General features: G+C 45.3%; 2 protein-coding genes across 10 annotated transcripts in view; one reads left to right on the top strand and one right to left on the bottom strand.

Annotated features, from left to right (window-relative positions):
• ACACA (acetyl-CoA carboxylase alpha) overlaps positions 1 to 4,624 on the top strand; it is a 183,804-nt gene extending 179,180 nt beyond the window's left edge. For all 6 annotated transcript variants that reach the window (XM_053367490.1, XM_053367488.1, XM_053367489.1 and 3 more), the window contains 2 exons: positions 1,685 to 1,821; positions 4,298 to 4,624. In XM_053367490.1, coding sequence (XP_053223465.1) covers positions 1,685 to 1,821; positions 4,298 to 4,424 — 264 coding nt within the window. In that variant the 3' untranslated portion in view covers positions 4,425 to 4,624. The remainder of the gene's footprint in view (positions 1 to 1,684; positions 1,822 to 4,297) is intronic.
• A 2,613-nt stretch (positions 4,625 to 7,237) lies between these two features.
• AATF (apoptosis antagonizing transcription factor) overlaps positions 7,238 to 20,013 on the bottom strand; it is a 77,216-nt gene continuing 64,440 nt past the window's right edge. The window contains exons 12-18 of one of the 4 annotated variants that reach the window (XR_008327823.1): positions 19,537 to 19,740; positions 19,010 to 19,120; positions 18,810 to 18,899; positions 17,522 to 17,632; positions 14,065 to 14,176; positions 8,701 to 8,797; positions 7,238 to 7,360 (exon numbers count right to left, since the gene is read on the bottom strand). The gene's annotated coding sequence lies outside the window, so the exon portion shown is untranslated. Of the gene's footprint in view, positions 7,361 to 8,700; positions 8,798 to 14,064; positions 14,177 to 17,521; positions 17,633 to 18,809; positions 19,121 to 19,536; positions 19,741 to 20,013 lie in introns of all 4 variants that reach the window. The other 3 variants (XR_008327821.1, XR_008327822.1, XR_008327824.1) reach the window with 3 other exon arrangements.

The raw sequence follows: 20,013 nt of genomic DNA, 5'->3' as shown, positions 1-20,013 counted from the left end.
GGCAGGAACAGAAACCTAAGAAGCTGCCTTACACCAAGGCAGGCCACTGGTCCATCTAGCTCAGTAGTGTGTGCACTGACTGGCAGCAGCTCTCCAGGGTTTCTGGAAGGAATCTTTCTCAACTATACCAGGAGATGCTATTGGGGATTGAAATCTGCATGCAAAGCATGTCTGGTACCACTGAGCCACAGTCTTTCGTCCTGAAAAGAAAGCAGATTCTAGTCCTCTTGATTCTAAACATAGTGTTGTTTAAACCTATCTAAGGAAGCTGCCTTGTTAGTGTATAGTATATGTATGCAGCAGCAGCAGTTAACTTTAGTTAAATGAATTTTTCCTTGGAGCACACCTTTAGTTCAAATATATTCAGCCTGAGACTTGGTAAAAAAATAAGAAAGCTTAGGTTTATTAAAGGAAGTATATTATTGACAGGAAAGTGTTCTATAGTCTTAGCTGGAGGAAAAAAGAAGCCATGCTTGCCCCTTGGTTCTCAGTAGATACATCCAAGATGCCCATGTCCTTGATGTCCAGAAAACATGTGAGGAAGAAGAGGAATTCATAAACAGGATGCAACTTAAGATGTACCAATCTACGCATCAAAGGATAGAGAGATGTTAGTATAGAAGTTAAAGGTTAGGGATAGGCTAGGAATTGGGAGGTCCCTTACTCTGTCTAAAACTTCCAACGAGGCTGATGATCCATCTAGCTCAGGATTCTCCAAACTGACTGCGGCAGTAGGGTGTGCAGTTTAATTTTTTGTAAATTTATTCAGCAAGGGATCTTAAAAATATGTCTTTGGGTGTGAGGAATTCAAATTTGTTGTTGTTGTGATTGGACAACATTTAGCTTAGCAAGTCTATGTTTGATGAAAAAGCACATCAAGTGCTTTTGAAAAACTAAAGAATTTTAATTCTGCCTTCTGAAAATGTCAGGTACTGCTTAATAATAATAATAATAATAATAATAATAATAATTATAATTATTTGTATACCACTCTATACTCGTAGGTCTCAGGGTGGTTCAAAACATAAAGTTACAATATAAAACGTACAAAATACACAGTAAAAATAATTAAAACAGTTAATACTAATACAAACTAAAAAAACACATTCCCCAACAAAAGCCCCTAAACAGTACCCCTGCCCACAAATACAAAATACATATTAAGAAATAATATTTTAAAAGAATTTAAAAGAATCCCACCCCCTAAATAAAACAACACACACCCATGTTAAAACCCCATCCCTGTTAAAACCATAAATTTAGCACAAGGAGGCTAGCCCATGCCCTCATTCCACACTCCCAAAGTGCTATTAATTACTATTAATAGTTACTAGTCAGAATAACTATTGTGCTTATAATAATACTAATAGTAATATGTAACTGTTTGGCGATCATTTTTAATGATCCTATGCAATTTTCCACACATTTTCCTTACCAACCTCAATGAAATTCTATCAATGCAACCAAAATATCTTTTGAATTCCCAAGTCATGTTTTTGAATTTGGAATTTGAAAGCTGGAAAAATCCATCAGCTCTCTTTCTCAGCCCTGCCTGGGGGATACCACAGATGGAATCTGGGACTTTTGGCAGGTGCTCCACCCCTAAGCTTGTCTACAGCCCCCCTTATTGCCACTGACTTGGACCAGTTAAGCAAACAAGGCCTGTTGTCTCCCCTCTTGGCAGGCGTACTTGTGGGATAACAACAAAGACCTGCTGGAGTGGCTGGAGAAGCAGCTGACCGAGGAAGAAGGTGCCCGCTCGGTGGTGGATGAAAACATCAAATACATCTCTCGGGACTACATCCTCAAGCAGATACGGAGGTAAGGTGGCAACTGGAAAGGGGACATTGGCCGGCTCTGGAGGAAAGCGCCACATTCTGTACAAATGGTTCACACACTACAGTAAGCCAAACTCTGGTTTATTGCAGGGACGGGGAACCTCTTTGAGTCTGAGGGTCATGTTCCTTCCTGGTCAACCTTTCGTCAGTGTTGGGTGGGGGCAGAGGCAAAAGCTTGCAGAGCAATGGACGCAAAACTTTGCAGAGTGAGCTAGTTTCTACACACACTCCTCTCTCTCTCTCTCCCCCCCCCCCCAATTTGGGCAACTGGGAAGCATCATCAAGGCAAGAAACCCCAAGCAGGGTTCAGAAGCAGGGCCAGCGAGAATTTGGCCCCCCAGGCCTGAGATTTACCAGGGGTGTGCAGGGAGCTTTTAGCAGTTTTGCTGCTCCCTCTCGTCAAGCTGTCTTAGTGTGGTCCAAAACCAGGCTTGTGGTTAAACTCCTCCCTAACCACGAATTGTAGCCAAGGACAGAGCCATGGGGAGGGAGGAAGACCCATGCAGAACAAAGCTGTGAGTGCCAGTAAGCTGTGAGTCCCAGTAAGCCATAATAATAATAATTTTTATTATTTATACCCTGCCCATCTGGCTGGGTTTCCCCAGCCACTCTAGGCGGCTCCCAACAGAATATTAAAAACACAATAAAACATCAAACAATAAAAACTTCCCTAAACAGGGAACTGCCTTCCGATGTCTTCTAAAAGTCAGATGGTTGTCTATTTCCTTGACATCTGATGGGAGGGCGTTCCACAGGGCGGGCACCACTACCGAGAAGGCCTTCTGCCTGGTTCCCTGTAACCTCGCTTCTCTCAGTAGAAGACCTTTGGAGGACCTCAGTGTCCGGGCTGAACGATGGGTTATGATTTCCAAGCACACCTGGCAAATGTGGGATCTTTCCAGTGTCGTTCTGATACTTGTCACTCCAACAGCAAGCGGGCCTTGTATCTGACCACACATGAAAGTCCTGCAGGCAAAGGTTTGGGCATTTTGGCTCAATATGTGACCCCCAAAGCATCCTGGCCTTCCTAAGATTTCTTGTCTCCCTTCCCACCTTTGCTGGCCAGTCTTGCTGACACCCCACAGCTCCAACGTCAGTGTGAGGATTCCTTCTTCTCAAGGAAAACTAGAACTCTTGGGGTTGTTTTTTTAATCATTCCAGCCAAGCCAGCTATCTCAGCAGGAACTTGTGAAACTGCCTTATATAGATTTGTCCACCTAGCTCAGTACTGTCTACACTGACAGGCAGCGGCTCCCCAAGGTTTCCTGCTGGATTCAGACTCCACTAACCCTATCTGGAGATGCCATTGTGGCTTGGACCTGGGACTGCCTGCCTGCAAAGCAGATGCTTTGCCCCTGAGCTGCAGCCCTTTCCGCACCGAATGCTCTCTCCCCAGGGAGGCCTGCCTGGTGCCAGACTTGCCCTTGTTTCAGCACCAGGCAAAGAGCTTTTTGTTTTAGTGCCAAGTGATATTACATTGTTGAATCTATTATTTTATCACGGTTTGTGTGTGTGTATAAAGTTTGTAAATTGCTTTGGGGCTTTTTTAAAAGTGTGAAACAATGTACAAATTGAAAAAACCTAACCTAACTTTCCCTTTAATCCCTCATCACATCTTAACACACTACCCAGTGGCCACTTGGGCAAGCAATACTTTGTTGGGGTTTTTTAATGTTTAAAAAAATGCAACGTTTTGAGTTTCCCAAGGTGACTTATAATTTAAAGGCTAACCAGGAAAAAAAACTTATTTATGTATTTGATTCCATTTATGAGTTGCTTCCCATAAAATATCTTGGAGCCTTTCACATTTTGAAAAATCACTATCATCATCAACAACAACTTAAAAACCATTCTGTGTAGACAAACAGTTACAAATACAATGCAGACAGACTGGGATAAAGAGCTCCACTTAAAAGGCTGGCTGAAAACTTGCAAACAATATTGTAATCAATAACTTGGGAGGAAGAATGAGAGGTGCCTGCTTCGTGGTAAGGAGCTGTCCCCACAAACAATTGGCAGAAAGACACACCAATACAAAAATATACTTGTAATGTACTGCAAAAGCATTTTTAAAAGGATGATGACCAATATTACTATTTACGGAACAACCGATTATAGATCCATTTAAAGGATTAAGTCTTTTTCAACTGATTGGGGCTGAGTCCTCGGGAAAGGTTTGCTAAACTCTCATCCCTGGGGAATGTGCCCAAATAATCCTTCTTGTGCCTCAGCTGAGCAGCTGTTGTTGAGAGGCTCTTCTCCAAGATGCAGGTTAGGATCTTCTTTGCATCACTGGGGTATGTTGCAACTGTAATTTCATATTTGTGGGTCTTCTTGCTGATGGTGTTAGGGACCCTTATTGTCCTGTGGTCCAAGGAATTGTCTTCACCACTGTGTGCAGCTTCTCAAACCGCTAAACGTATGACCTGCCTTCTCTCTCTCTCTCTCTCGCATCCTAGTTTGGTGCAGGCCAACCCGGAGGTCGCCATGGATTCCATCGTCCACATGACCCAGCACATATCATCGACGCAGCGAGCCGAGATTGTGCGCATTCTCTCCACCATGGACGCGCCTGCTTCAACGTAAGCCGGCAAGGCTGGAGGGAAAAGGTGCCCTGCCATTTTGCTCCTGCCTTCATCCATGTTCCTTGACTCCCAGCAGGGGAAATGTTGGGAAAGGACTTCTTAATTATTTTCTTCTTTTTTGTGTCTTTTTTTAAAATCAGACTTGAATTTCAGAGTAGTCATGCGAGACTTCAGGAATACAGGCTTCCCCCACAAATGTAACTTATGGATGTCATACAGTAGTCCCTATTTATTTAACAAAGTGTAAACTGGATTTGCGTCTCAGTCACTCTTGTGACTTCCAGTGAGATCATGAAAGGTACCCTGGTACCATGAGGTCTTAAATCAAGGGTGGGGCCGGGGGGTGACCACAGGGGCCTTCAGCAGAAACCTCCCCACCCCAAGCTTTTCATCTTGTGTACACTTTTTGTCCATTGTGTCGGTTACTTGACTTCTCCCAACCTTCCAAATGCAAAAGATCCAGTGTTTGTCAGTCGTATTTGGCAGCGGAGTGGTAGCGCCACCCCTAAAAGGGAGGCCCACAGCACCTCTTGCTGCTTCTGTTCTAAACTGGTTTAGACTCCTATCGTCTCTCTCTCCCTGCTGCTGGTGAGGTCATCCCCACTTCATGCACAAAGTTTAAATCATTGCCCTTTTTTTAGGTCATATTACTATTGATTGGCCATCAGATGTTTCATTTCTGCATTCATGCAATAAACCTTGGAAAGCCAGTCTGCAGGGCAGATAAAAAGCTCTGCAATGCTGAAATAGTCAGACAACAGTGTTTATAAGAGGCTCCAGCCTTTGAGGGGAGAGGTTTCCCTTCGTTATGTTGGACTTCGAGAAATCTGAGGGCATTTCTGTTTCATATCAAAGTTATTTTGCAAGGTGTCTGGGGCATAATCCCATCTGAAATCATTCTGCCTTTTGCAGCAGAACGAACAAGGGTCACCCCAGCTATATATCCCTCATCTATAAAGTGTAGCACAGGCTTCTGACGACATCTCCCATCATCACGTGGCTGTGCTACCTGAATTGAGCGTAACTTTCCTTACAGCCTGGTTCTACCATGAAGCTTTCATGGAGAACAGCATCTTGCCATTCAGTAAGGAGCAGTCAGCACGGTGCTGTTCAGATGTCCCTGGCCTCCACCTCCACATCAGCCTCAGTTCTTGGGTGTGATGGAAGGTATTGCTCAGCAACATGAAATGTGGGAGGGCACTGTGTTGGCCACCCCTGAAAGTAGGGGACATGGACTTGAAGTTGTTCCTGTATAGTAAACCCCACAGGTGCCTCTCCTTGCCTTCAATTCCTTACATACTTTGCTGGCAGTGTTGTCAATTTGTAAGCTAGAAGTGGCACTTGCTTCTGTAAATCAACACTTGCAGCCTTGGTGGGTGGTGGGCCGGCTGGCTTGCGCCAGAGGACCTAACCTTGAACAGGTGGAGCAGAAAGGTAAAGCTGAGCATCTCCTGCCCCGTTGGGGTACAGGACACCCTTTTGTGTTGTTTCTTAAGACAGGGGGGAGGTAGGAAAAAATGCAGGCTTGTGGGTCTGCTAACTGCCCTGCATCCAAGCACTGCCGGCTGAACAGCACTTTCACCAAGGCGCCAATTCAGGGAGCCACGCTAGCGCAATAGCAGGAATTCACCTGCACACCTGTGGCCTTGCTTTTTTGGAGGGTCAGGTTGCCCAATGGCAGCAGGGGGATGGAGCAGAATACATATGCTACGCTTAGTCAGGCTTGCCTTCGCTGCAGCCACCAGCCTCTGCTGGATCGGTCCAGTGGCTCATCTGGGCCAGCATCCTGTTCTTACAGTGGCCAATGAGACACCCCAACAGGAAGCCCCAAAGAAGGATGTCTGATGGCTAACAAAGGGCACATGAGTAGAGAGGTGCCATACACACACACACACACACACACACACACACACACACACACTTTTCTCACATCTTGTGTGGGTGAGAAGGAACTAAAATAAAAACATGGAGTGAAGGAAACCACTCTCCATTTATTTCCCCCCCCCCCACTCACCTATGATCATGAGCATACCTGGCTTTCGGGAAGGCAGTTTGGGGGGCTCTGGCATGGTCCTAGAGCCCTCACGCCTCCTTCCCAAAGCTGGGCAAGCATTTCTTAGGCTTTGGGAAGGTGGTGGGAGGATTCTGGGACCCTCCGGAGCCGTCACACCTCCTTCCCCAAAACCAGGTAAGCACCCCTTACCTGGCCTTCTGCGTGTCTGCATATACAGATGGACCCTTGGAAGCCAATCCTCGTGTAAGACGCAAGTGACCCACAATGCTACACCAATGTTAGGAGAAGATGCTACTCACAGGCTGGTTGATCCAGCTGTTGAGCCTTCGATGACACTTCCAGATGGGATGACAGCCATTATTGCACCAGTTCACCAACTTGGGAAGGGGGGGGGGCATTTCATGAAGGGGAAACACAGCATTAAATGAGTCACCCCACCACCATTCAATAAAACAATTGTTTGTGCAAAATCAGTTTTAAGTAATGCTGTGTTCTTTCCCCCTCGTTACAAGGAATTAAATTAATACACGTGTTCCAGCCAATTGCAAAAGGGGGTGGGGATCAAATTTTGTAAGGTGGGGACATGCTAGATATGGGGTCACTTGGAAGCCCTGTGGCATGCCTCTTTGGGCAGATGCCTGCATCCGGGGGAAGCCAGCCCCAATCCAAAAAAGTCTGCAATCCCACTAACCTAGGAGTAATCCTCATTGAATTCAGTATATTTCCCCTCACAAAAATCCTATCCTGCCCTTCTTCCCAAAAGAGCAGAGGGGGGCAATCACCAAAGCATTAAAACAATCTTTAAAAAGCTTTTAAAATAGCAAGTAATCTGAGACTTACTTCAGAGCGAGTCCCACTGAAAGGAAGAGCTGGCTACCACAACCTCAAGTCCCACTGCTTTCAGTTAAAGAAGCTTGCATGCACTGAAATGAAAGGGGGGAGACAGGCATGACCCAGTACCACATAGACACACATCCAAGAGCCAAGGTTCTTGACCGCAGTGCCCTCTGCCAAGCAGACATCCTGAGTGGGGTGCCTTGTAATTAATGCAGAGCAGGGTCCCTAAGGCAGCTACAAGGTTATTGATAAAATACTGCTGTTCAGAAAATAATGGAAAGTGTCTGGAAAGGATGGCTGCTAAGGACTTTTAGCACTGTGCTTTGAACCCAATGGAAGGAGCTGGCTCCTAACATTCCTGAAAAAAGAGACTTTCGACCTGCATTCTCATTACCTGCCTCTTGAGGATTCAATGCAGCTGCGACCAACCTGGCACCCTCCAGATGTTTTGGGCTACCGTTCCCACTGGGGTGTTAATTCAAAACATCTGGGGGCACCATGCTGGCAAACACTGGTTTAGCGTCTTCCCTTCTTAAACTGCTTCTTGTTTACGTCACTAAAGGAAACCTAAGCCTTGCCCAAACACTTTCCAGGAGAGAGAACGTCAGCTGAGCGTAACTCTAGGATGTTAACTGTAGTAAGCGTGTGGCCACTTTTCTCTCTCTCTAAACGACCTGTCAGAAAGGCCAAGGACTTGCCACCCAGCAAATCCCCACAACTGGTTCTGCACTGCCAAGTGAGTCCCATTCCCCTGCAGCAATCGCCCAAGGTGGAGGGGTTACCTGTACTGATGCACATGCCACAAAAAAGAGCACCTTTGTGCTCTCTGTTCTGCAGCAACCAGCTTCAATAATCCAGTCTGGTGACGATGCCGTGGCCTTCAATCAGCCAGGGTGTCTTGGGATCCTTGCCTTGCACTGCCTCCAAAAAGAACCGCGGAGGAAACGGGAAATCTAACCTGATGGAGGATTATCAGCAAATGTTAATAAATGCATCATACCTGCCACTGGCCACACAATGCTGATTGGGACCAAGGTGGGGACAGATGGGCGAAGGTGAGAGTACGTGCTCTGGCCCCCCCTTTCTGGAGAGAAGAGAACATTTAAAACTGGGGTTGCCAACCTGTTGGGGCCAGCAAGCACACTGGGAATTTTGAGAAAGTGCCGTGAGCGCCAGTTACAAAATGGCTGTTGTGGGGGTGTGGCCTAACACAAAACGGATTATTCACTTTCGATGGGTAGCATATGAGGTACTGGCAGGCACACTGGTGTCGTGGTGGGGAGCCCTGATTTAAAAAGTCTGTAGCAGAAATACAGGCAGTGGAGGGGACAAGTGGAGAGAGAGAGCCCAGTTGAACCATCCGACAGAAGTATTAATTGATGTATGTCTTGGGACAACTTGTGGTGCTGATGTTTATTTCACTTACCTCAAGTTTCTTTTAATAAAAAAAATTCCAACCATCAGATTGGATTGCGCTGTGAATTCCTTGACGCGGATTCCGTGTTTTCAGAGTGCAGCAGTTTCTGTCACAAAGCAGAAGCAAGAAATCGGGAATGCGTTAACTTCAGACTCTCATGCAACCTTTAACACCTGAGGCTCCCCCTCCAAGAAATCCGTCTCAGCATTTATGCCTCCTTCAGGAAAGATTGCAGCCAGAGGTGGATCTACAGTGGTACCTTGGTTCTCAAACGCCTTGGTACTCAAACAACTTGGAACCCAAACACTGCAAACCCGGAAGTAAGTGTTCCGGTTTGCAAACATTTTTCAGAAGCTGAACGTGCTCCGTTTTGAGTGTTACGCTGAGGTCTGTCTGTTTTTCCTATTTATTTTGCGTTTTTGTTTTTGCTGCTCTTTTTTGTTTTGTTTTTGTGACTGTGTGGAACCCAGTTCAGCTACTGATTGATTGTGTGACTGCAGTACATTGTTTATTGCTTTCATTTTATGGATCAATGGTCTCATTAGATAGTAAAATTCATGTTAAATTGCTGTTTTAGGGGTTGTTTTTAAAAGTCTGGAACGGATTAATCCATTTTGCATTACTTTCTATGGGAAAGCGTGCCTTGGTTTTGGAACGGACTTCCAGAACCAAGGTACCACTGAACTATGAAACTAATGAGGCTTAAGCTTCCAGGCCCCTAATTTCAGAGGAACTCCAGAAGCAACTTAACAGTTTTGGGTGTAGACGACCTAATTTGAGTAGCATTGAATTGAGTATGGATATTTCAACAATCCAAAAGTTTGAGAGTCAGTAGCATGAATGTTGTAAAGGTGTGGAGATCTGTCACGGAACAACCCCACTGAAGAAGATAACAGTGGTTACCCAAACCTTTTTACCAGTTATGAACCCCCACGCCCAAATGTAGGTCTTCCACTGTTTGCAACTACTCACAGTCAAGCACTCCATCGTTCCAGGAAGAATGGAAATGTACTCAATGGTGCAATATGACTGCCAATACTGAGGTCTCTGGCAACCCAAACTTTTCATTTACTCCAGGGTAAGTGTTTCCCCTCCAGATGTTGTCAAGACTCCAACGCCCGACAGCCCCAGCCATCAGAGCCGAGGGGAGTTGGGAGCCCAGCTGCAGATTTACAAAAAAGGAAATGGCAAGTTCTTAGTCCATGCTGTCACAGATAAAACACTTAGGAGAAACTATTGGTAAGTACAGACACAGATTTTGGATCCCGGGCAGTAAGGACCTCTTGCAAGAAGAGCCCGACTGGATCACAGAGGGTAATCTAATCTGGCATTCTGCTCACAGGCCGGCCAGCTAGATGCCTCTGGGGAGCCCATAAACACCCCCCCCTCATTCACAAGTGACCCCACCAAACAACTGGTATTCAGAGGTGCACTGCCACCAGATACGGTGGTTATCATGGACTAGTATCCACAGGCAGCCTTATCCTCTGTGAATTTGTCTAATACCTTTTAAAAGCCATCCAGGAGAGCAGCGACAGTTGAACAGGTTCCCGTAAGGAAATTGAGGCACTGCCCTTTAGAAATCTAGTCAGTCCGGGGTTATGCCAGAGCCCTTCACTTTGACATTCTAGTTTGCTATGGTTTTGTTTTTCTTTTGTTTTTAAGAAAAACTTATAAAAATGCTTTTCTCTTAGAAATCGCAAAGCAGTTCATAATATACATAAAAGCTATTAAGACCAATAAAACTATAAAAACGTGCAGAGAGTGACATCTTGTTTTTAACAACCCTGTTTTGCTGCTTCTTGCAGACTAAAGTCATTGTGTGTGAGACGCTCACGTGTAGCTTTATTTATTTGTTTTACCTGCCCAACCTACACAAAATACGAAGTTCTGTATGCACTAACTTTCGGCTTTCTTTTTTTTAAATTTAGCTTTGTGCTCAAAGGACTGGGGGCATTAAATGCAGAATGTACGTAAAAGTCGCAATATCCTGTACTGTGTACTCCCCACGGTCACAGATGTGTTGGATCAAACAAAACTCACCTCTTAACATTCAGGGAAAGGGGGTGACGGTGGCAGAATTTCATCCATTAAAACGGTTTTACAAATGCCCCCTCCTTCTCTCTCTCTCTCTCTCTCACACACACAGACATTTCTCCCCCACTGTTACTCAACTGAATTTAATTGCAGGTATAGCTAATGGAGCAGCTTCTCCCCTACTAGGCGTACAAAAAGGGGTCCGTTTACTCCAAAACAGGCCCCTGTGAGATGTGTATTTTGAAACCCTACACATAATTTTAGATGAAATGGTGTTAAATCCTATCAAATTAGCACAACAGATTCAATTCTGTGTGTTTGCTCTCACAGAACCAATATAAGATTTGGGGAGGAAGAATACGTACGTACATAACAGATATAGAGATATATGCATCTGTGTGTATCGTGTGTGCTTAAATACATTAATCGATTTAACAAACTTAATAAAAGGGTGGAGAGAGAGAGTACCCCTACTGAACCCTGGAAATGCATATTTAAACACTTTAGCCTTAAAAAAAATAATCTACATTTTAAAAATGCCCGGAAGGGTTACCTCCAAAGCGGCAAAAGCTTTCAAAAGCTGGCAGATCAAAGTGCTATCATCTTTTAATTTAAACCTTTTGTTGCTTCAACGGTCTTAAGAGGGATGAAGAGAGAAAAGATCAAAATAAAAACTGAAACAAAAAAACGACAGCTTTGTAGCCACATTCCCCCCCCCCATTCCGTTCTCCTCCCATATTTCTCCCCCCTCCCTGCCCGCCCCCACAAACCTCCATGTTCGAGTCCCTTCTCTCAATTTAGGCCGCAAAACAGGTCAGCTCCATTACCGAACAGCCTTCCCACAAATATTTAAAACAAATTGAATTGCACACCCAATACCCTTCACAATTACGGCAGCCACAATAACTAAATTAGCAATTCAACAAAATAATTGGAAATGCGATTCTCGCTATTCCGCCGCTTCCCCCCGGGCTTTTGCTGATCTGGGGGAGGGAGGGGGGGACTCCGCTTTACTAATTCAGAAGCTAATTAGAGCCACACTTGTAAATGAAGTTGTTTGTCTGAAAGTTGAAATTCTGTGTGGTTTTATTTTCGGGAGGGGGGAGGGACAGCGAGGGCGTATCATTTCTGCTACACTCACCTCCTGTTTTTTGTTTGTGTTTTTTTTTTTAAAAAAATCAGGGCCGGGTTATCTGTTGTTGTCCTTTTTTTTTTTTAAAGCTAATTAACAGAGGTATCACATATGGCTATAGAATTTAGATTCTGTTGGGAAATTCGGGATAGCTGTTAATTGATGGCATTAAGGAGAAATATTTGCAGGAAAGCCTGTTCTGTGGTTGCCCTTTTCTCGCAAATGCAGTTTAGCCTCCCGCTCTGCGTTCAGCCAAGACCTCCGGCACCAAGAAAAAGTGTCCTTGGGAGTTTCCGTCACTGGGATTTGATTCTCCTACAGGCAGGCAAAGCGGACAGATCCTCTGGGAGTGATGAATCACTCTTTGGGAAGGATCTGCCTTGCCCACAAAAGGTCCCAAATTCAATCCCTGGCATCTCCAGCTAGGACTGGGATTTATTTTATTTTTTTCTGAAATCCTGGACAGCCGCTGTCACTCAGTGTGGGCTATAGGGAGCTGGGTGGAATTGGACTCCGCCCCAGCCAGCAGGACCAATGGCCAAGCATGATAGGGAGCTGCTGAGAGCCTATCAACACCCATAGGACACCAGATTCTCCACCGCCATTTTAATAGCAAGCATATGCTGCTGGAAAGGAGGGACAGATTTGTGTGTTTCGTGTTAAAAAACAACACCCTTTGCTTAAGGTGACACCATATTATTATTATTATTATTATTATTATTATTATTATTATTATTTTATTTGTACCCTGTCCATCTGGCTGGGTTTCCCTAGCCACTCTGGGCGGCTTCCAACAAAGATTAAAAATACATTTAAATGTCACACATTAAAAACTCCCTGAACAGGGCTGCCTTCAGGTGTCTTCTAAATGTCAGGTAGTTGTTTATCTCTTTGACATCTGAAAGGAGGGTGGGCGCCACTACCGAGAAGGCCCTCTGGGTTGCTTCTCGCAGCGAGGGACCCGCCAGAAGGCCCTTGGTACTGGACCTCAGTGTCCGGCCAGAACGATGGAGGTGGAGACGCTTCTTCAGGTATACTGGGCCAAGGCCGTCTAGGGCTTTAAAGGTCAGCACCAACACTTTGAATTGTGCTCGGAAAAGAAAGCGCCTTTTTGAAACTGTGAAGCATTTATTAAGTACACACAAGTCTTGTGCCCACATAGGACTGCATCTTATTTTTCTCTCTCTCCTGCACACAAGATGGAGAGAAATTAAGGTAAAAGAGGAAAGTAAAGGACCCCTGGACAGTTAAGTCCAGTCAAAGGCGACTATGGGGAGCAGCACTCATCTTGCTTCCAGGCTGAGGGAGCTGGCGCTTGTCCACAGTTTTCCCAGTCATGTGGCCAGCATGACTAAATCCCTTCTGGCACAATGGAACACCATGGAAATGCCGTTTACTGTCCCGCTGCAGTGGTACCTATTTATCTACTTGCACTGGTGTGCTTTCGAACTGCTAGGTTGGCAGGAGCAGGGACCAAGCAACAGGAGCTCACCCTGTTGCGGGGATTCGAACCGCTGACCTTCTGATCGGCAAAGCCCAACAGGCTCAGTGATTTGGACCACAGCGCCAGAAATTAGCCACAGTCAGACAGCAAGACCTGCCACTGGAAGCAGAGCTGGTTAACTTCTGGGGCTGCCAAACCAGACACTTTGGAGAGGGGGCTGGCGACAGGATCCAGCGCCGGGAGTTACATGAGAAAGCTCAGATCTCCGCTGTCTGTCCTGGAAACAGACCATTCCTGCCCCCCTACCGGTGGAGAGGACAAGAGAACCAACCTCAGTGGATGAAACCAGGTCGAGTCCCAGCTGAAGCCTCCTTGCCTGCGTTCCCCAGGTATCGCACCACCCAGGTAAGGGGGGAAAGATTGAAAGCCTGCCAGGACGCTGATAAGTAAAGATTCAAGGGTACCATTGGCAAGACTTTGAATTTCTCTCCTCCCGACCGCCCTACCTTCCGCTTATCTCTTCGAACAATACGAAACAAGCATTTTCAGCATTTTAAGAGCTTCCATGGTCACCTTTTAATATGCCTGCAAAGAAACTCAGAAGAAGAACTTGTGTCAAACAGAGAAGCAGGCATCACACACACACACAACCTCAGCGAACCACAGCAAGGAAAACTCTATGCCAAGAACAGGTGCCAAACTAGCAAATTCCCTATTCTCAGCCACAATAGCAGCAAGGATTTATAAATAATACTTTTACTTGGGAGAGAGGGCTCCAAGCACAAAACAAGGATTCTTTCTGTAATCCTCTCAAGAACGCCCATGCTGCAGGCTGAGGGACTGAGGCTGGCAGGCGGCTGCTTGCCTAAAGTCTAGGAAACAAACATGGAAGAATGTTAATGCACCAGAAAAATGAGAGAGGAAAAGTATCTCCCTTCCCCAACTTCTGATATTTGCCTATGGGTGCCTAATGAGTTCAGGGCCAGATGAAATTTGGACTGAAAATCCCTTGGCCCAAATTGGGAGGATCTGTTCTATAGTAGGACTGGTTCCCCACCAGCTTCTGTTTCAATCTTAAAGCTGCAAATATGGACTTTGCGCTGTCAGGGTGGGGCGGGGCGGGGCATTTCCACAGGGCTAGATCCCACATCGCTCAGGACCCATGAGCTGGTTGGAATCAGGAGCTTCAAAGGTGCCTTCTCTTCCATGCTGACATTGTGTCCATTGTTCATTGATGGGCGATGCTAACAACAAAGGTCCGTATAGTGAAAGCTATGGTTTTCCCAGTAGTGATGTATGGAAGTGAGAGCTGGACCATAAAGAAGGCTGGTCGCCAAAGAATTGATGCTTTTGAATTCTGGTGCTGGAAGAGACTCTTGAGAGTCCCATGGACTGCAAGAAGATCAAACCTCTCCATTCTTAAGGAAATCAGCCCTGAGTGCTCACTGGAAGGACAGATCGTGAAGCTGAGGCTCCAATACTTTGGCCACCTCATGAGAAGAGAAGACTCCCTGGAAAAGACCCTGATGTTGGGAAAGATGGAGGGCACCAGGAGAAGGGGACGACAGAGGATGAGATGGTGGGACAGTGTTCTTGAAGCTACCAGCATGAGTTTGACCAACTGCGGGAGGAAGTGGAAGGCAGAAGTGCCTGGAGTGCTCTGGTTCATCGGGTCACGAAGAGTCGGACATAACTAAATGACTAAACAACAACAACAACTGTAGAGCTCAAAGGGACCACGAGGGTCATCTGGTCCAACCCCCCTGCAATGCAGGAAACTTCTGCCCAACGTGGGGCTCAATTGCAGCTCAATACTGTCCTCACTGACTGGCAGCAGCTCTCCAGGGTTTTCAGAAAGCCCTGCTTGGAGATGTCAGGGACTGAACTCGGAATCACTGAGCTACGGCCTTTGCTTATTCTGTTAAAAGCTAGGAATCTTCCCCCTGCCCCCACATTTTTGAAGTTCCCCACTTCTAAGCTATTTTGTGTTTTTTTGTGCTGTGAATCGCCCTGAGATCTATGAGTCTAGGGTGGTACCTCAGGTTAAGAATTAATTCGTTCTGGAGGTCCGTTCTTAACCTGAAACTGTTCTTAACCTGAGGTACCACTTTAGCTAATGGGGTCTCCCACTGCCGCCGCTGCACAATTTCTGTTCTCATCCTGAAGCAAAGTTCTTAACCTGAGGTACTATTTCTGGGTTAGCGGAGTCTGTTACCTGAAACATCTGTAACCTGAAGCATCTGTACCGCTGTACACATTTAATTAATTAATTAATTAATTATCTCATCTGATAAGTTTCACACATGTGGAGAGGCCCCACTCTCATCTCTCAACACCTTTTATCATTCAATGGCTCACAACTGAACAGGGGGAAAACAAAAACCTTTGTGCTTCAGAGATGCCTGATGATAGCAGGCCTTGCCTTGAGCCTTTATTGTTTTATTCTTTTGTAAACCACTTTGAAGCTTTTTTTACAATCAAGTGGCCTGTGGTTTCTATGAAAATAAATAAATAAATAAATAAGCCCCATAGTTTCCTTAAGAGGAAATAGCTAAGAGAGGGGACAGAGGAACAAAATGAAAGCAACAACTTTAAAACAAAGATTATTCTTTTTAAAAAAAACAAATGGTAAATCACTGCAGCCATTTCCAAAGGATCAAAAAACACCCATATATGGCAGACTGGACATCTGAGGCCGTGAGGCGGCTGTTTGGTTAAGGCTAAGGAAACAAACATACAAGAGTGCTCACATGGCACCATATTGACATCAAGGCCGGGGCCAGGCAAGTCTTCCTGGGAAGCAGCATTCCACAGTTGGGGTGTCACCACAAAGCAGGCCCTGCCTGGGGTTACCACCCTCTCGCTGCACCTCAAACGGCACCCTTTTCATGGGGGATGGGAGTGGGGTGCTGGGGACTGACCCTAAGCCCTTCTGGGTGCAAAAGCACCTCCTCTATCGCTAAGCCCTCCAGTTTTAACGCAGAGTGGTGGCCTTGCTTATTAAACGGGTTGTTATCTCATCTGTCCTTCAATATCTCCAAAAGGCACCTAAGCAAAGATGGTGATAATATGCAAATGTCTTTAAATTTAAATTGATTCATTAAAATCAATGCACTGGTTAAAAAGAAGGGCAATTAATCAGCTAAAATTCTTTAATTGGTTGACAACTCTACTTCATTATCCACTGTGTATAACCAGTGATTATAGATATAGATTGTGTGTCTGTGTGTGATATTGCTGAAAACACACACACACAACGCTGCCAAAACACAGAAAAATCCCAAGTCTCTCTCTCTCTCTCTCTCACACACACACACACAAATTCAAAACCAGTACAGTACTGAGTATTTGTGTGTTTTACTATCCATTTCAAACACCAGATGAACATATATTTCTCATTGGCAAATATATATATATAGAGAGAGAGATGATGATGATGATGATGGTGGTGGTGGTGATGATGCGTTAGAGATAAATTAATCTAGAGGAAGGGGTCCCTGCGGTCATCTAGTCTGACCCCTGGCTCCATTCTGGGTTCACAATGCAAGATGCACCAACACGTCCCTTGGCCCCCCGCCAATCTATAAGCAGTGATGTAACCCTGAGAGATGGATTCAGCAGAAGACCCGTTGCTTAACCAATTAGCAAATACAGGCTCTTAGGAGACTGCCTGAAACTAAGTCAAACCCACTGGCCCATCTAGCTCAGTACTGTCAACACTGACTGGCAACAGCTCTCCCAATGTTTGAGACTGGAGTCTCTCCCAGCCCTAACCTGGTGGCGCTGGCGATTGAATCTGGGACCTTCTGCACGCAAAGCAGATGCTGTAGGCATGGAGCTACAGTTCTCCACCCCATTGCAGAATCATAGAATTGTACGAGTTTGAAGGGACCCAGAGGGTCATCCAGTCCAACCCCTGCAATGCAGGGGACTCAACTAGAGCATCTGTGATAGATGGTCATCAACCCGCTGCTTGAAAAGCTGAAAGGAAGGAGAAACCACCACCTCCCCAGGGAGACCGCTCCATTGTTGAACAGCTCTTACGGTCAGAAAGTTATTCCTGATGTTTAGCCAGAATCTCCTTTCATGTGACTTGAAGCCACTGGTTCGAGTCCTACCCTATGGAGTTTGAGAAAACAAGCTTGCTCCATCTTCCATCTATTTGAAGACGGCTATCACATCTGCTCTCAGTCTCTTCTTTTCCAGGCTAAACATACCTGTTATGTCGGAGATGTCATTGGGCTGGGCTTCCAACAGCCTCAGTTGGGGGTCAAGGATGATTGGAGTTGTAGCCTGGCAACATCCTGCAGGCCACAGACTTCCCAGCCCTGAGTTTGGTTATTACAAGAGGAAAGAGAGGAATATGGGTGTGACACAGTCCACATTGCAATCAACAGGCTTGGGGGTTTATTTTGTTTGTTTCTTTATTCAATTTACATGCCGCCCTTCATTGTTTGCAAGATGGCGCAAGGAAGAGATTCCAAAAGCCTTCACTTGGAAACATGGTCCTACTCCTGAGGTCTGCCTGACTTGGCAGAAGAAAAGATGCGAGGCTGGGAGACAGTATTAAAAGAGGTGGTCTTAAAAACCGGGTGTTTTGTAAACAATAGGAAAAGTTAAGGAGGAAATGTGTCTCGAATTAAATTCGATAAATAAAACCATTCATCGGCCCCAGCTACTGGAACTTTGGGAAATGAACACTGACATGTCTCCCTGGGTTCTAGGAAGCTGTTGTTATTTCCTAAAACCCAGGGAGACATGATGATGTTGCTGATATGCCTCCCATCTGGTCGGGTTGCCCCAGCCACTCTGGGCAGCTTTCAACAAATTAAAAACATTAAGCACAGTAAAGAAATCCAATATTAAAAACGGCCCATATACTTATTCAGAAAGCTGGTCTACCGTTCTCAGGTGCTGTCTACACTGACTGGCAGCAGATTTTAGATGGGGACAATTCCCAGTCTTACCTGGTGATGGAACCTGGGACCTTCTGCAAACAAACAAAGTGCTCAACGACTGATCTTTGGTGCTTTCCTGCCATTACTCGACACCATTTTGCATCATGTGCTTCTCTCTTCTCCTCGTCCAACAGTACCCATCTAAAGTCTCACGTCCAACCCCAAAACAGCTGGCTGCAAGCTAATTTCACACCCCAGTTCTTAGCTTTACCACTCATAGTTTTAGCAAAAGGATATACCATGACTCTCAATAACTTTCCCCAGGGTTGGGGGGTCCATGCAACTAAATCCAAGAATAGAAATATGACAAACTCAGAAAGGGTCCACAGAATTGTTGTTGTTGTTGTTGTTTTAAAAGAAGTTTGTGCCAGGCAAATTTTGACTCTTCGGAAAGCTGGAGAAAATGGGAAGCAGTGGAGGGGGGGGGGAAGCGGGCAAAAATCAATGTCCTTCTCTAAGATCTACAGCTCTGGCTTTGCTGCAAATGCACATAAAGATTTATTCATCCATGCTACATACATTTTCTAAGACAAAAGTCAATACTCACCTTGACACAGATACTTTCTGCACCCTAGAGGGGGCGGGGTGGGAAAAAATCTTCGATTTTCTGGTGGGGATAACTGTCCTCGTTCCGCCACTTGGAGAGCCCACGTTAAGATAGAATTCACACTGTCGTTTCATTTCCTGAAAGTAGCTTTTTGAAACAAGCGCACACAATTTTTATTTTTATTTTAAATTTAGGGTTACCATCTGGGGCCGAGGGTATCTCTATAGGAGCAAAATCCAGCTCTGTCAATATGCCACCTTTCTTCACATTAAAAAACAAACAAAAACTAGCAAAGTTTCTAGTCCATATGCCTGTAAAAAAAGAAAGAAGGGGGTGTTCTGTTTTAGCTTGTGTTCTGTTTTAGCTCAAGTCACAGCTAGAATTACAGAAAAAAACTGAGCGTCACTGCATTGGAGTGGCCACACAGCAGAAATGGAGAGGGGAAGTTCTAATTATTATTTTTAAAGAATGGTGGCACCGCCAGGTGGGGGCAGACACCCAGAGCCCCACACAGCAGAATGAGCAGGAGGCGGCCCTGAATCCAGCAGGGCTGGCTTACCATGATTTGAAGTGAATTAAAGTGATTAATATACCTTACCATCTAAAGAACTGTTCTGGCCTAAGTCTAAAATTGCCTGAGTGCACCACTGTCCCAAAGGCTCAAGGCAGACAGAAACATTTAAAGCTGCAAAACATGCAACAGAACCCACAATTTTAAAATACCAACCTGTCCCAGGTTCCGCTCGGCTTCCAAAAACAAGCTCGTCACCTCACAACAATTGCTAAGGAAGCAGCAAAGGCCCCTTTCTAAACAACAAGTGGGAGAGTGGACACCTTCCTACCTTCTTGCCTTTTCTGAATCTTGTCAAAGCATCACTTTCACACAGGCCTGTCCAAAGGTACAAGGCTGGCAATGCAACTTATCAAATGTCTGTTGAAATGAAGGAGATAATTAATTGTTTCAGTGTTTAGGAGCTAGAGAGAAAATCAAAGGGTCTTTTAACTGGCCAGCAGCTTCATTTTCAAGCTTCCCCCTACCTGCCTTTTTTATATAATTATATACAATCAAGAGGACTATAAACCCTTCTCTCCCTTTTAAACGAGAAACTCCTCCTTTGTTCACTGTGGCTCTAACAGAATTCAGGGATGTGGACGAGGATCAGGAAGGGCAGAATGGTGATGAGGTTGGAACTAGCTGGTATAT

Source organism: Podarcis raffonei, chromosome 15, assembly GCF_027172205.1.
Source record: "Podarcis raffonei isolate rPodRaf1 chromosome 15, rPodRaf1.pri, whole genome shotgun sequence".
In the NCBI taxonomy this organism is placed as follows: domain Eukaryota; kingdom Metazoa; phylum Chordata; class Lepidosauria; order Squamata; family Lacertidae; genus Podarcis; species Podarcis raffonei.
Note: the sequence above shows the minus strand (reverse complement) of the source record. Positions and strands in the feature narration are given on the sequence as shown.